General features: G+C 41.0%; 1 protein-coding gene across 1 annotated transcript; it reads right to left on the reverse strand.

The window, feature by feature from the left end:
* Nucleotides 1-281: 281 nt before the first annotated feature.
* On the reverse strand, nucleotides 282-2,854 carry pou3f3a (POU class 3 homeobox 3a). The gene has a single exon (XM_004551298.2). The coding sequence runs from the start codon at nucleotides 2,303-2,305 to the stop codon at nucleotides 1,037-1,039; it is 1,269 nt and encodes a 422-aa protein (XP_004551355.1). The 5' UTR covers nucleotides 2,306-2,854; the 3' UTR covers nucleotides 282-1,036.
* Nucleotides 2,855-15,524: the final 12,670 nt, after the last annotated feature.

Genomic DNA, 15,524 nt, shown 5'->3' on the forward strand with positions numbered 1-15,524 from the left:
TTGTCATAAACAGGGAAAAATGGCAGAAGTTTGCACAGATGATTTACCAAACAGACATGAAAACAATGATAACGAGACGCCTGAGCAAAATGGACTGACTATGTAATTTTTTTTTTTGCCTTTATGACTTCTTTGTATCTCTTATGGGATATATTGTATATTATATCAAATTCAAATGACTCTGATGAAGAGATTCTGTGTGTTTATATATATATGCATGTCTCTCTTTGTGCGTGTGTGTGTCCACATGGCCCTTAAGAATAACGCTCCGGTATCTAACACAAGGTTTATGTCAAATTTATTAAATAATTGGTCTATTCCATGAAAATAAACACAGTGGCAAAAAATAAATAAATAGTCCATATCACCACAATACACAGCAAACTTGTACATAACCTTAAGAGACCGTTTGCTAAATGGAAAAGGATTAAAGGAAAGTACAAATATTGGAATAACTGTAAATCGCTTGTTGAAACCTTAAACTGTGCCACAAAAAAATAAAAAAAAATGTAAAAAATCCACCGACACACAACACAAAGTGAGAAACAGGTTTGAATGAAGAGAAATTATTGCTCATTAGAAACAACTCAACACTGGATAAAGCGGTGTGTTTGATTAAAAACGTAGGTTATAGTTCAGTCTAGCATGTGGGACATCAGTTTCTGCAGCATCACAAGGGAACTATTATTTTTACAGTACAAAGATATGGAAATAACTTGTTTCTGCTCGAATATCTCCGGTTTTGGTGACCAAACATTTCCTTTAAATAATTTTCAGTTGTTTTTTGTTCAGATTTAATTTAGACCGAAATATAATTTTTTGTCCCAGAGGCTGTTTCAGGGAGCAGAAAAATGCCAAATAACGATGGCTAAAGGGCGGTTGTGATGTGTCCAGTCCTGATATGAACATTGGATAACAATTCTACTTTTTGGATCAATGGTAGCGAATAAAAAGTTAATCAAAGGTTTCACTGAGACCCATGTTTATAAAACAGAGGCTGTTGTTTGTGTTTCATCCCTGTTATTTTGGGGCTCTTTCACGTATCGCTGAACAACCTCTTGCACTCTATGGAGGGAGACGGTGTGTCAGGTCCAATGCTACCCACTTGTGAATATGCGTCCTCTGGAGTGCGCGGAAGTCCCGGCGGCGTCATGCGCTTCTCTTTCTGCCTGCGGTTGCAGAACCAGACCCTGACCACCTCTTTCTCCAGCTGCAGAGTGTCCGCCAAAGAGTTGATCTCCTGTGCGGAAGGTTTGGGACACTTGAGGAAGTGGCTCTCCAGTGCGCCTTTTACGCTCACCTCGATGGAAGTGCGCTTTTTCCTCTTCCTGCCCTGGGTGGCGATCTTATCGATGCTGGTCGGGCTCCCAGTGGTGGAATCAGCCTCTTCCAGCCATTTGTTCAGCAGAGGTTTCAGCTTGCACATGTTCTTAAAGCTCAGCTGAAGCGCCTCAAATCTGCAGATGGTGGTCTGTGAGAACACGTTGCCGTACAGAGTGCCCAGAGCTAAGCCCACGTCTGCCTGGGTGAAACCAAGCTTGATCCGTCGCTGTTTGAACTGTTTGGCGAAATGCTCCAAGTCATCGGACGTAGGGGTGTCCTCGTCTGAATGCGATTCGTGGCCCAGACCGTGTTGCTGGTGATGGTGCGTGTGATGATTATGATGGTGTTGGTGGTGATGGTGGCTGCCGTGGTCCAGCCGAGGTGATTCTCCGCGCACCAGCCCCGAGTGCATGAGGCTTTGCCCGGTGTGTGAGCTCAGCATCCCGTTGACTGTAAATCCTCCTGGCTGGGAGTAAATGAGGGACTGTTGCTGCTGCTGCTCCCCCTCAGTGATGCTGATGTGCGCAGTGGAGGTGCCTCCCCAACTTCCCGTGTGCGCCTGGTGAGGTCCTAGATGCGGAGACCTGTGGTGAAGGGAAGAACCCGAGTGGAGGTCGTCCCTGCCGGCGTTTCTCTTTACATCCTGTGGCTGGGAACTCGGGGGCCACGGAGAGCCGGTCTCCGCTACTGCCGCTGCAGCGGCGGCCGCTGCGGCTGCTGCATGAGGCAACGATGTCACCCACTGGTGGGCATGGCTTAGCATGTGCCCCCCGTTGCTTGCTACCATGGCTCCGTGCATGAAGTCGCTCTGCACCATCTTCACTGAAGGGTCCCCTCTGTATCCACTAGACACTGTGGTCACAGCGGTGCCGCCAGACTGCATACCACCACCCCTCCGGTCAGAGTGAAGGACCGGGCTGGATAAAATCCTGCTGCTGGCTAGGTATGGGCTTGAAGTGGCAGTTGCCATCCCCCAAATCATATATCTTTTATTTCTCTTTTCTTGTGTTTGAGTAAAAAAAAATTAAAATAGTCTTTGCTCTAATCCATAAATAAATTCTGTCTATTTCACTCTAAACGAGTTTTCTTTTCTTTTTCTTTTTTGCCCAATTAGTGGGGGGAAAGTGCCAAATCACTCCATTGAGACGTACATTATAGTTTCAGTTAAGCAGCGTGCGCTTGCTGTAACCATTGTGGCAGAACATGCTCTCTTACGTATTCCTGTGCGGCAAAACGATAGTTTCACAACTTTTCTCTGTCCCGGGAGCTCCGGCGTGCGTAATCCACAGACTTAATGGTCGCCTATGAAAAAAACACAGCCTTCTTTGCACCGTGAAAACTGAAGAGTTGATACGCAGTCTGCTTGCCTATTCACATCTCTGATATAAACGCTTCGGGTTAGACTAAATGACTAAAAAAAAAACCTTTAAAGCGTCTGCTGTCCTATCGGTTGTTTAGTTCACTGCATCTGCTCTACCCGGTGCGTCCTCTACAGAGCGAAGGAGACGAGCGTGTGTTTACGTTGTGCCAAGCCTGCGTATTCCTCTCGATTTCCATCCAATTACAACAGAAAGGCTCTCCAGAGCTCCCGCTGATTGGACGCACAGGCAGAGAGGAGTTGGTGTGTCTCACAGTTGAGCCTCGGGTGCACAGAGTTCTTCCTGAGGGAGAAAAAAAGCATCAATTTACTAGAAAATTACAATCAAGCCGAAAAAAATAGACCAAACATGGTTTGACTGCGCGCTAAAGTATAGCCTGTGAAGCATGTGAAGAAAAACAGGCTGGGAAGTCATCCAACAAAACAAACCTCTTCCTAGAACTAACAAAATAAAAGCGAAAATAATTATGCTTAACATTATTATTATTATTATTATTATTATTATTATTATTATTATTATTATTATTATTATTATTTAAGCAGCTCTGAGTCACTTAAGTTGACAAAATAATATCCGTCACGTTTATCTCCGAGTATCACACAGAGCAGTCGAGGCTTGAATCAAGGATACTCAAGTCGGCTTTGGGAACACAGGGGGTTTGGACGCCACTTGCATCTTAATGCGTTCTCCCTTTCACATGGTAAAGCGAAGGCCACAGTGGCGTGACGCTCCGCACTGGCGAGCGCTAAAGCTGCACAAAACCTGCCAGCAGTTCCAAAACGAAGACAAAAAAACAATCCGGTTTCAGTGGGACGTTTCCATGCCGAGTCAGTTTATGGATGGGCTGTTAAATGAAGGTGTCGTTTGGGATTTTCTACCACGGGCTTCCTTCTTCACATTTACGGGCATCCACTGAGACACATGGTGGTTTGTGACTGGTAGAAGAGCCAGGTGCGGGCCAGTGAACCTCCGGCTAATTTGTGTTTTTCAGCAGATTTATCTTGGTTTTTGTCCAAAAGGTAAACGACAAGTATTCACAGGACCCCATTCCCAAAGCAGCAACATAAACTGAGTTACAATATTTAAATTCGCCTTATGTTCAGCAGTCATGTGCCAAACTTTTCTGATTTCAGGATATACTAAATCGTTAAAAAAAATCACGCATAGCAGTATAAAAAGGATAGTAAAAACTTTATTAGCTAAAGTAAATATGGGTAGAAGATTATATACTGATTAGGCTGTTGTGCACAGAAGTTCTGAAAGGAGAATTAAAACAAGGCAGATTCTGCTTATCATAAACTGACTGAGTGATGCACATATAGGATCATATAAACATTTAAGAAAAATGTAATTATTTTGTTAAATTGTGCATCATTTCACAAAATTAGCACCAAAACTGGTAAAACGGTGTAGGTGGGCAACAAGCCTTTAAGACTCCAGCAACCTCCTATTTAGTGGCAGAGAAAGCACAATAACACACTTATTCAGGCAATAACCCAACTTTCTATATCAGAGCAATTTTCTTAACAAAGTATTTTCAAGACCATAAATAATCAGATGTATTTGAATGCCAGATTGAGCAGTTTTTCTCTTAAACCTGTGTGTTTTTGTTGATATATTAATAAAGTAGCTAGTTTGAATCACAGCATTCAAGAGTAATCAGAGTACAGTTTTGTAATTATCTATCTATTCGGGGGGTTAGGTAAGAACTGTTAATAGTTGCAAAATAACCTGTTTGATCTTCATAGATGTTTCCTTGCAGCCCGGTTTGCACTTTTCAAGTTGCTAAACTTTAAAAAAAAAAAAAAAGCACTAGAAAATGCAAATGTAAGAATGAGTCCTCATAATAATCCAAGTTGTGAATGTTTACTTTTTTGATAGATAGTAGAGGTGAAAGTGTTTTTCTGGCCTTTCCGAATAACTTAAGAGATACTTAAAAAATAAAGCCAAAAATTGTGCAAATCCCTGATACCCAAAATGTTTTGCCCAGTTGGACTTTTTTCCAAGCTTTACTTCCATCACATGTTTGCATGTGCTTTCAGGAATTTGTAATAAAAATAAAACGATAAACAATAGAAGATTCAGAAAAAAGCAGTGAGAGTACCAAACAAAAACACATGCTTGCACTTAATTATAAGGTTCTTCTTCAGTCAGAGCTTTTAAAATCAGTTTATTGTTGTCTCGTATTTGGTAAAACAGGAAAACAAGAGAAGCCGTGCAAAAGCACCACACTGCTTCACGTGTTTTGAGCCCACCAGCATAATGTAGAGAAAACCAGACGACTCAGGCAAGGCAGTAATGTTTTTCATGTGTTGTGCTGCCTGGTCACAGCACTGGGTCCTCTATTTGTTATTCATGAAGGAAGCTGGGTGAAGAGGCCTTCTTATGATGCACATTTTTTCTCTCTGTTCCCTCTCCCTCCCTCCCTCGCTCCCTCCCTCTCCATGGAGCTGTTTGACAAGTAGGAAAATAATCTGTTTTAGTTGCAGCGAACACCGCAATTAATCCAGCATAATGAGCGTGACACCGTCAGCTAATTGACATTATTGTTTCTTTAAGATCATCCTCAAATCACGAAGATGGAGAATTTCTCTCTCTTCCTCCCATTTTCTCTCTCTCTCTCTCTCTCTCCCCTCTCCTGCTCCTCGCCCTCTGTTGAGTCTTCAATATGCAGATCGGCCATTTCTGTCCCCGGGCTATTTTCTTTGGTAGACTTTTGAAATATGCTAATGCTTCCAACAAAAATTGCGAAAGAAAGAGAAAAGGAAAAGCCTTCATCTGGGCTCCAGGAGTTTTCCACTCAAAGAAACAGATGATTTTCTCTCATTCATACTCTTTGTTTTTGTTTTGTTTGCTTTATCACTTAAGTGTCTGTCTAATTAAGACAAAAAAGAAAAAGACGCCATGCAGACAAAAGAAAAACTCATTTCCAAGGATGGGATGCTGTTGCCACATTTATTGAACTTAATATTTTCTGCAGAGACTATAGCAAGATTCTCCTGTTCATGTGCTTTGGTTGTTTTTAGATGATACCCAGCACTTGAAGTTTATTTTTAATAATTTGTTGTACACGTGCGCGGCTTGTTGAAACTACAAGAGCAGGCAGACCGTTGTTTTTTTCTGCTGTGAGACCTACTGTGGTATTTACAGATGGAACTGTGCTGAACGCTGCTGCTGCTGCTGCTGCTGCTGCTGCTGTGTGAGAGAGACAGAACTTATCTTCCATGTACTCTTTTTCATTCCACCTCTTCAGTGTCTTCAGTGGTTTGGTCATGAGTGTGTTTGACCTTCAGCTCTCCCTGAGTCAGAGAGATCCTTCACAGCATGAGACTCTACCCACAACCCCCCGCTGTGTGTTTAAATCAGAAGCAGAAGCAGCCACGGAAAGCGAGAGAAGGGAAGAAGTAGAGACAAAGTAGTGTAGTCGGGGAAGGATCTAGAGGGGAAATGATCAAAGTGCATTCATCTGCAAAGTCCTCATTCGCAGAGACGTGCAAATATGAGGATAAACACAGCCAATGATGCTCAAATTTAAAAGCAGATGTGTCTAAGTTTTGGGCACATGTCTTAATGCGCTGTGATGTGATGTTTTAAACAAATGTGATTCACCGGGGGATGAGAAGTTTGCTGGGACAGCTGTCTGTTTCCTTACTGCATTTGATGTGGTGGAATTACAGCAGAGAGAAGCTAGAAGGCAAGAAAAGAAGGAGAGCAGTCGTGTTTACAGCACTGGAATTATTGTCAATTACAAACCCCTGCTGAGGCTTAAATGATGACACCCAATGGACAGATGTACTGGTTAAACACTGTTATGGGCTCGGCCATTATGCATGAATCGGGGGAAGTTAATGTGTGAAAATTACATTCATTAATCCCAGCAGATAATTTGAAAGGGGCCAAAGTGACAAGGAAGAGCAGAGAGAATAGAGCAGGGAAATAGTACAAAGACATCAGTCAGTCCTCTTTAATGGGAGTGTGTGTGTGTGCACCAAGGTGCTTGCAGGTGTGCGCAGAGGTGGGCATTTACCTCTTTCTAAATGTCTTAATGCATTAACATAATGGTGAAAGGTGTTCTTGGAATGACATCACAGAAGTCAATGATTAGTGCTTGCGCTAAACCAAATGTGGGGAGAACAGCAACATCTGTGCTGTCACTAAAGAAAAATGGAGGAAATTGAGAAAGCATGAGACTTTTGGGGTTTAGGATACTCTGATAAAGGCACAGCCTATAGGAAAAATGTGGTGTTTATATTGCTGCAAAAAAGAAAGAAAAGAAAAAAGTAAAAACATGTAAACTGGGTTAGATAAAAGGAAGCTTTAAAGTTTTTAATTTCCTTTTAGCTTTTAGTAAGGCTCATGAGCCCACATGGAAATTTAAAGAATCACAGCGTTGCTGCCTTTGTGGTTATTTTTGTGTCTTCCAACACATGCATCTCGTTTTTAGCCGTGTTCCGTCTCTTCAGATACAACTGCAAAAATGTATGACAGAGAAATTTAGTCAGGAAATACCTGCGACTCTGCAGCCTGTGGCTACAGACAACTGTGGCCCTGTACCCAGGCCGAGCAGCGAGCCAAGTCAAACAGCCGGTGTCCCTGAAGGCCCAGCCTGGTCGAGTCTGGCCCGGCCTCCGCCTTTCATGAATGGACAGATTTCTCTCTGAAGCTCCCACCATGATCCACGTGATTATAAAGGCTCTCTGTAGTTAAGATGATTTCTTAGGTGGGTTTAGGGGAAAAGAAGTGACTTTTAATACCGAGCAGCGGCCGGATGGTTTGTGGCATTTTTGATTCACAGTTCTGCACTCTGGTAGTTCACGGATCAGCGGGTTTAGTAGTTAAACAGGTAGTTAAATCCAATTATGGATGACTGAGGCATCAATTAACTAAGAATAAATCCCAGATTGTGATTATTCCACTAACTGAGAAAGTAGCAGATTTATAACAACAATTATCTGGAACAGTATCACCTAAGAACACTGTTGAACATGCCTGTGTTTTATTGAATACATCAGCACTAAGCGGTGGCGTGCAGATCAGCTGAGACATCAATCAAGACACCTTACACAGGAACGTAATTAAATAAATGTAATGAATACCTCCAGACCCAGCGGGTTAATGATGTCACGCAGCTTTCAAATTAACATGTACTCACTGCGCAGTGAATGACGATTTCACATTAACACTCCAGAGTTCTCATCACGCACTCCTTCTGGGAGAAAAGAAAGAGGTATTTTCAGTTTTGTGAAAAACTTTGAACCTCTCGCAAGCAATAACACTTAACTTTTCACTGAAGGGCAATACGCAGCTTTAAGTTGAAGGTTTAGGACATGAAAGGCAATTTGTTGTGTGTCTTTTTTCATGTCATAAAATTAACCTGTAATACTGTTTGTTTGTTTTTGTTTGGTGGTACTGGAAACATGTAGCTGCTATTGCTGTGAGTTAATGGTTATTATATCGTGCATTATAGATGACTTTAAGACATGAACCAATTACTCAATGTTTAACTAATACATACAAATCAATATAGCAAAAAACATAGACTATGACAGTAAGTTTACCGTTTTTTGTATTGTTTGTTTACTTCAAAGGTTAATAACTCTTATTAATAATTCATTATCAGAAAGGGGGAAGTTTATTTCTGCTTTATGAGTGAAAAAGTGGATCATCAGGTTGAAGGCTGTGAACTTGTACTGAATTAAAAGCATCGGTTAATTTTACACAAACTCAGTCGAAGCTGGTCCATCTTAAGAGCAGAGCAAGAAGGTATCAGGTTTAATTCAGTTCAACTCAGTTTTATATTCGGAGTGCTTTAAGGTGCTAACGTGAATAAGACCCTACAGGGATAGTGAGAAAACCCTAGCAGTTAGTAAATCCACTAAGGGCAAGCACTTGGCGACAGTGGAGAGAAAAAACTCCCTTTTTAACAGGAAGAAACCTGCTCAGGGATGGGGGTGAGGTTTTATAAAGATTCAAATATAGTAACTTCACTGGTGGTGGTGGTGGGGTGACTAACAGACGTTTCTATTTCACAGCACTTTCAAACACTCACAACAGAAGGAAATAAAAGCCACACCAGGGCCACACGAGTTAACCTGTTAGGGAGCTTGTTGGCTGCAGTGTTTGACTTCTCTTTTTTGAAGGCATGTCCCGAGGACCCAGCTACTCACCTTGTGCCATCAAACTGGCCCCGAGCACTAACACCACGCGTGCAGGATCAGAGACGACCTTGGCACGCATGCAATGAAAACACAGCCTACTTCAGCGTCTGTCTTTGATGTACATTATCAAAGACCTTTCTCCTCCTCTCCTCCCCGGACCAAAGGCTACTATTGTTTTTGTTGTTGTTATTGATATTGTTTTCCACCCTTATAGCACAAAGCAGTCTGACCATGACTCTGATGCTAATGTGGAGGTGGAGAGGGTGTTTTAATGAGCTGCAGTGTAGATCAGAGGGGCTCAGGGGGGTTAGAGAGAGGGAATAGGTGTAGCACTGAACATCAAAACACAGCAAGTACTCCAGCTTCTGCTTTTCAGTAGCCATGACCTTTCCGTGCAGCTTAGAGATCTAACACGGATGTTATGTTTAGTGGTGCAAAAGATTTACCTTGGTGAATGACTATAAAATAATAAAAAAGATAAATGTAAGACAAAGTATTATTTACTGAGGCTACTGTTACCTATAATCTAATCACTGCTAATATCTGAAATAAAAAGAAAGGACTGAGAAATAGTGGAAAAGTACACCAGGACCCAAACAAATTAAAATTTCACACAGTTAGTGCTTCATATCTGAGAGTGAATAAAAGTTTAAAACACAGTTTTACTTTGGCAAGCTCACATTTCCACTCGCCACAAGCCATTTTAGCGACACTGCTAACCTTTGAACTGCAGTCCAAGTGAAGACTAGCTGTGTGCTAAAGCTGCAGTTTCATTAATGGGCACTTGAGGCTTCCTTCAGATGTCAGGTCTTGCAGGTTTTCATGTTAAAACATACAAAAAATGATTTAATTTCCACCTCAATGACAACTGCACAAGTGGCCATTTTCTATATAAGTAACCTATTTAAATTGCAATAAGGCTTAAAGTTTGCATTAATAGAGGAGTGGCTGCTTTGTCTGGACAACAAACAGAGTTTCTCTTTTTTTTTTAATAGAATTTAACACGTCTATCTCTGTGTCTGTTCAGTGCACGGATTCAGTCTATAAATGCACCTTGCTAAGGGAGCTGGCAGAGGTGTGGACTCGAGTCACATGACTTGGACTCGAGTCAGACTCGAGTCATTAATTTTATGACTTTAGACTTGACTTGAAAAAATGTTCTAAGACTTGTGACTTGACTTGGACTTTTACACCAATGACTTGGGACTTGAATTGGACTTGAACCGGTTTACTTGAAAAGACTTGATATTTTACCCCAAATATAAAATTTAACATGCATATTATATAGAGATTGAAAATGTGACGTCATTCACGGGTAGAACCGCAAAGGATTCTGGGAACTCGTGGCAAGCGGTACTAGCGCACGCAGGCTTTCAATTAAAATCAGTTATACAGCGATAAAAAGAAACACAAAAATGTCAAGAAGCCGTTGTATTATTAACTGCAATAGCCGGTCGCATGACAGCCACGGGAAGCCGACGGGTAAAGAGATCGGTTGTTATCGGATTACGTCGTTGAAGAGAAATTGTTCAAGCCATGTTTCCGAAGTAACAAAGAGGTGACGGATGGCCTGGATTGCAGCCATTCAAAGATCAAATATAACGTCCCAGAACACTCCAGCTCACAGGTTAGTCTGCTCCAAGCATTTCCACGAAGGTCAGTGTTTTTTAGTAGTTAATGCGTCATTTTTCTTAACATAATTGGTGATATAGGTTACAAGCAAGTCTGGCGCTGAACAGAAATTGTCGCGCTATGCTCCTTTATTTATTGTGCATAAATAGTGAATTGTCCTGACACAATATTGCATTTCGCCTCTGTTATTATGGTACATTGACAAAAACATATACTTTTATTCACAGGATAAAACAGGTTTTTTGTATCACTAATTGCCCAGTACGATTACAGCATACAGTATTATTGTCACTGCTACATTTCTGTGATGCTACCAGAAATTATTTCCACTACTAATTAATTACCGTTGAGCTCAAAGGTCCTATTAATAAACGGTTAACGAATGTGTATTTATGATGACGATTTGTGAGACTGGTAAACTTATGATACGTACGATGGTCTTTCGTTCTACACGGTGCATTTCAAGGTCCTGCACCCATCCGGCGGTAAACTGTACCTGGGCTTGTTGCAGTGACCTGAAGTTACTAAACTTCATGAGTGTATGCACTCACTCCAAGAACCGTATGATTATAAATATATAAATATGCTACGATGAGATAGCTGACTTCATCTAACTAGCAAATGTTGTCCAGGCTACGTTGGTGATACAGTTTTTTTTAATGTGTATGATATTTTTGTCATGCGATTTTAAAGCCGGTCCTACAACCGCATCCAAGAATAACATGCAGCGTATCTCAGAACTGTCGGTGAAAATTATTCTTGGAGCTAAGTTTAATTGAGCTGCATTTTAAAGAGGTGCAATTTCACAATTTGTGTATATTTTCTAAGTTCACTATTTTGTCATGTGTTGAGAAAAACACAGATTTTAAAATTACATGGTCTAATATTTACATTTAGCATAACTGCAACATTATTTTTTCGTTTTTTTTTTTTAAAGACTCGAAAGGACTTGAAATTCAAAGTTTCAGACTTGTGACTTGACTCGGACTTTTACATCAGTGACTTGAGACTCGACTCTGACTTGCCTGACATTACTTGAGACTTGACTTGAGACTTGAGGATAAAGACTTGAGACTTACTTGAGACTTGCAAAACAATGACTTGGTCCCACCTCTGGGAGCTGGCATTAGCCATAGACTGCAGCTGTTAGCTGATGATGTAGCACATCACAGTCTAGTCTAAATGTGGTCACCCTTGGCTCCAAAAAAACAAGACGTGATAGCCAAAGATTTCAAATATTCCATAAATCAGTGGACGACATCTCTTTGCCAACATCATCTCACAAAAATCAGTCACACACAAAAAAAAAAGAGCACTTAGTTAATTATGAGATAGGATTTGAAGTAATATAAACAACTTCTGGATAAATATGTGTGTCAAGTTAGCAAAGTTAGTGCTTCTAATTACTCTGTGGAACAAATGATGGCCCAACCTGGAAAGAAAAAAACTCGGATGGAAAAAAGAAGGATGGTAGTGACTGATTTAAGGTGCTCCTGTGTTGGTAGCATTTAGTTGGTAGTTAGTCCCCCAGCTGTGGCACACAGGGTTCAGCAGAGGGTTGAGCTCCAGAGCTTAATCCAGTGATTCCGCACTGAATTAAGGCTCTAGACATCCAGATTACCACAATAAAGATCTTCAGTGTGTTACTCTAATCTGGTTTGTGCATACTAAACTGAAAAGGCTTTTAGAAATATGCACCTTTACAATTACTGGTGTTTTTACTAGCATGGTGCAGCTTTAGCACTGACAAATACGTGTTCTCTGTCTCTTCCAGCAGTCTTGTTATCACGGTGGAAAAGCAATAAAAAAGGAACTCATCAATAGGCTCAGATACCTACAGCCAGGTTAGAGTTCAGTGCTGAGAGCAACGTGTACCTGAACAAAGCAGATGGCAGGAAGGGAAAGAAAAGACTTGTTTACCTTTCCTCCCCTTCTGGGTGGAGGGGGATTCATTAGCTGCTGTGTAAATCAATCTGCTTCTTCTTAAAGGCCTGTCAATTTAACCCTGATGTCTGGCAGCCTGACATCGCTCACTGGATATTTAACTTGAAAGCCAATTAATCATCATGATTAATTCACTCACAAACCTCATGGAACTGGCTGCTTTTACCTTGTGGGGGGAAGAGAGTCCTCCGGACTTGAAAAGAGAGAGAAATGAGAACTATTCAGCTCCAATCACTCTTGATCAGCTTCTCGATACACAGTTTCAGCTGTGTCTCCAACTCCACTTTCTTCTTTGCTGCAGCTCTGCTATCACAAACCTAAGGATCCATCCTTTTCTCCTCCAAAAAAAGAAAAAAAAACTTTTAGAAAAAACAAATTCACGGTCCGTGATCACAGAGTAATGCTTGTAATTGGGTTTGCATTTCAAATCTATAATGTTAACACACCTTTGAACTGTGAATATAAATTTGATTGCACATATAATTAACTCAACTTTAGTGAGAAGCCAGTGCCATGTGCTGCCTGGCCAATATTTTCTTAGCTTAACTTAATATTTCTCTTTTTCTTTCCGAATCGGAAGAATTAAACATTTGGGAAAGTGGAGTGTGAATATGTTTTCCATTCAGTACTTTATCATTATCTCTGCTGAGGTAATGGAAATGACCTAAATGTGTGCAGAGTTACTGAGGAAGGAGGTTCTGCTATCAGGGAAGGAAAAAGATGATTTCCCTCTTCTTCAGTAATCGAGTATTTCCTCTGCTAGCTCACAGGTGCACGGGAGAATTTAATAATTTCCCTCAGTTGTGAGAGTGAGTGAAATTTGCTGGTTTCATAGTAGAGCGCTATATACAATATTAACAGGAAAAGTAAGAATATCAGATTTTCACTTGATCTTCCATTGTTCCTGGTCAAAGATGGATGAAGAATGAAGCGATGGACTGAAAGCAACGGACTTAAAATGCTGTGTTTTGCTGCTGAAGCTCTATGTTGTAAGAGGACACAAGCAGGAGATCAATAAATCAATCAATCATATCCCGCCTGAGTATGGAGATCCTCTGAGAACATTCTTGAGCTGCAATCTAATTACTTTTGAAGCAGCAAATGATCACTGTCATCCTGGAGTCTAAGAGTAAAAGCTGACAGCTCTATTCAGACTCAGCACATTTTCGCCCCGTTTCTACACCTATGCCAAAGGCAAAGGGGTTTTTGTGTGCCAGAGCATCTGTTCAACACATGTGACAACTTCAAATCCTGCCTGAGGTACACATAGCAGCAAGGCTGAGCGTTCTTTTAGCTGGTCCTAAAAAATGAGCAGGGGATGCATTATTGAGACTGTACAGATATTACAACTTACAACGTAACTCCTTTTAGATGTGTTTAATTCACTATTTCTGTGTCATGTTTCAAAGGCAACAATGTCTGTGTCACTAAAGCCTGGTAAACCTTATCCTTCGATTAAAACTGTGTCCAAGAACATTTAAAAACATGTACAGAAAATGAGCCATGCCATTCCAGAAACAGAGGGAGTCGTGTCCTGTGTCTAGTTGCTGTAAGGGCAAACAGGTTTAAACCCACAAGCTGTTATTATTACCTAGACTGGTGTTTCAAAGTTTAATAAGCTCTGTTGGACCACTGTGCATAAATCCATGTGCCCTGGTTCTCATGATTCCAGGGATTTTGTGCCTTTGTTTATTATTAGGCTTTGGAATTTGTGACTATTTAGATCCTTTCTGTCATTTATTTTCATGCTTTTAGTTTCTGAGTTTCTTGGGTTACTCCCCAGCCTTGTGTTTGAGCACAACACAATCACGGCTCACCTCGTCCCAAGGACGGACCAAGTGTTGCAGGTATGCCCTCCAAAACAGAGTAATTTACTTATCTGTAGGGGTGGAAAACATCAGTGTGACCAAAACAACAAAGTAAATGTTCCAGAAAGGAAATAAGATGCAAGAGGCTTCAAAGCTTCCCACACCTACAACTACCAGGTCTGCTTTGTAAAGAAGGATATTTACCATATGCACAAAAATAACTAATCTAGCTATTCTAGATACAGAACACCATGTAACAATATGCACTTACACACATAACACAGCCTTGTTGGAAACAGGAAGTAGGGAGGGTATTCTCAGTTTTTCAGGTTCACCATCAGTCTCATTCAGTCTCCAACCAATTATCAGCTGCCACCTGGAACTTAAATAATCAAGCACAGAAGAGATGGACACCACCACCACCACCACTCATGATTTGGGTCATGATACAAGCTTTCTCGCCTCTCCCGGTGTTTCCCTTAGTGTTAAGTTGGTGTGTGCAGGTGTGTGTCTTAACCCTATTTTATTAGTTGCTTCCTCTTTTATTTTGGTACTCTTTTGTCTTGTATGTTTTGTATCTAGTTTTATTTCCTCCCCTCTGATCATGTATATTGTGTGCAGTTGTGTCTCATCATCCTCCCAGCTGTGTCATATTTTACTGATTAGCCCTTTGTGTGTCCGTGTGAGTATAAATAGTGCTTTCTTTCCCTTGTGCTTTGTCAGATTGTCTGCTGTCCTTCCTTGTGTGTGTTGACCTCAGGTGTTTAAACTTATCCACCTTCACAACCTCTGCTCCTTGTAGCTCCACTGTTACACTTGTCTCCCTCTCATTCACACACATCCTTCTACCTACTTTCCTCTTATCTATACCTCCACGTCTCCGCCTGCTTCCTACTCTCACTACGGATCATGACATCATCTGCAAACATCAGTCCACGGACACTCCTCCCTAACCTCATTTGTCAGCCTGCTTAAAGTGGAAAAACTCCTATGTGTACACATGTACAACAGTTGTTTCTGACAGAAACAAACAAACAAAGAAATAAAACACTTAAAAAAAATATCCAGCATGTAGAACATTCTTGCTACTGACCGATAGTACTCCTTTTGCAAATAAAAGCCAGTTTTATTATATCAAAGTCATTTTCAACAATTGTGTGTCATAATTAAATCTTTCTTCATGCCACATCCAGAACAGCTTCCTCTAAGAAGCTCAAATCCAAAGTTTTGGTCTGATACAGAACAACTTATCTTCACAGTTCTGTAAGAAATTGATCAAT

This window comes from Maylandia zebra, linkage group LG16, assembly GCF_041146795.1.
Source record: "Maylandia zebra isolate NMK-2024a linkage group LG16, Mzebra_GT3a, whole genome shotgun sequence".
Lineage (NCBI taxonomy): Eukaryota > Metazoa > Chordata > Actinopteri > Cichliformes > Cichlidae > Maylandia > Maylandia zebra.

Excerpts from the sequence above, each read along its gene's own strand:
- pou3f3a (XM_004551298.2), bottom strand. The coding sequence starts at position 2,305 with ATGATTTGGGGGATGGCAACTGCCACTTCAAGCCCATACCTAGCCAGC.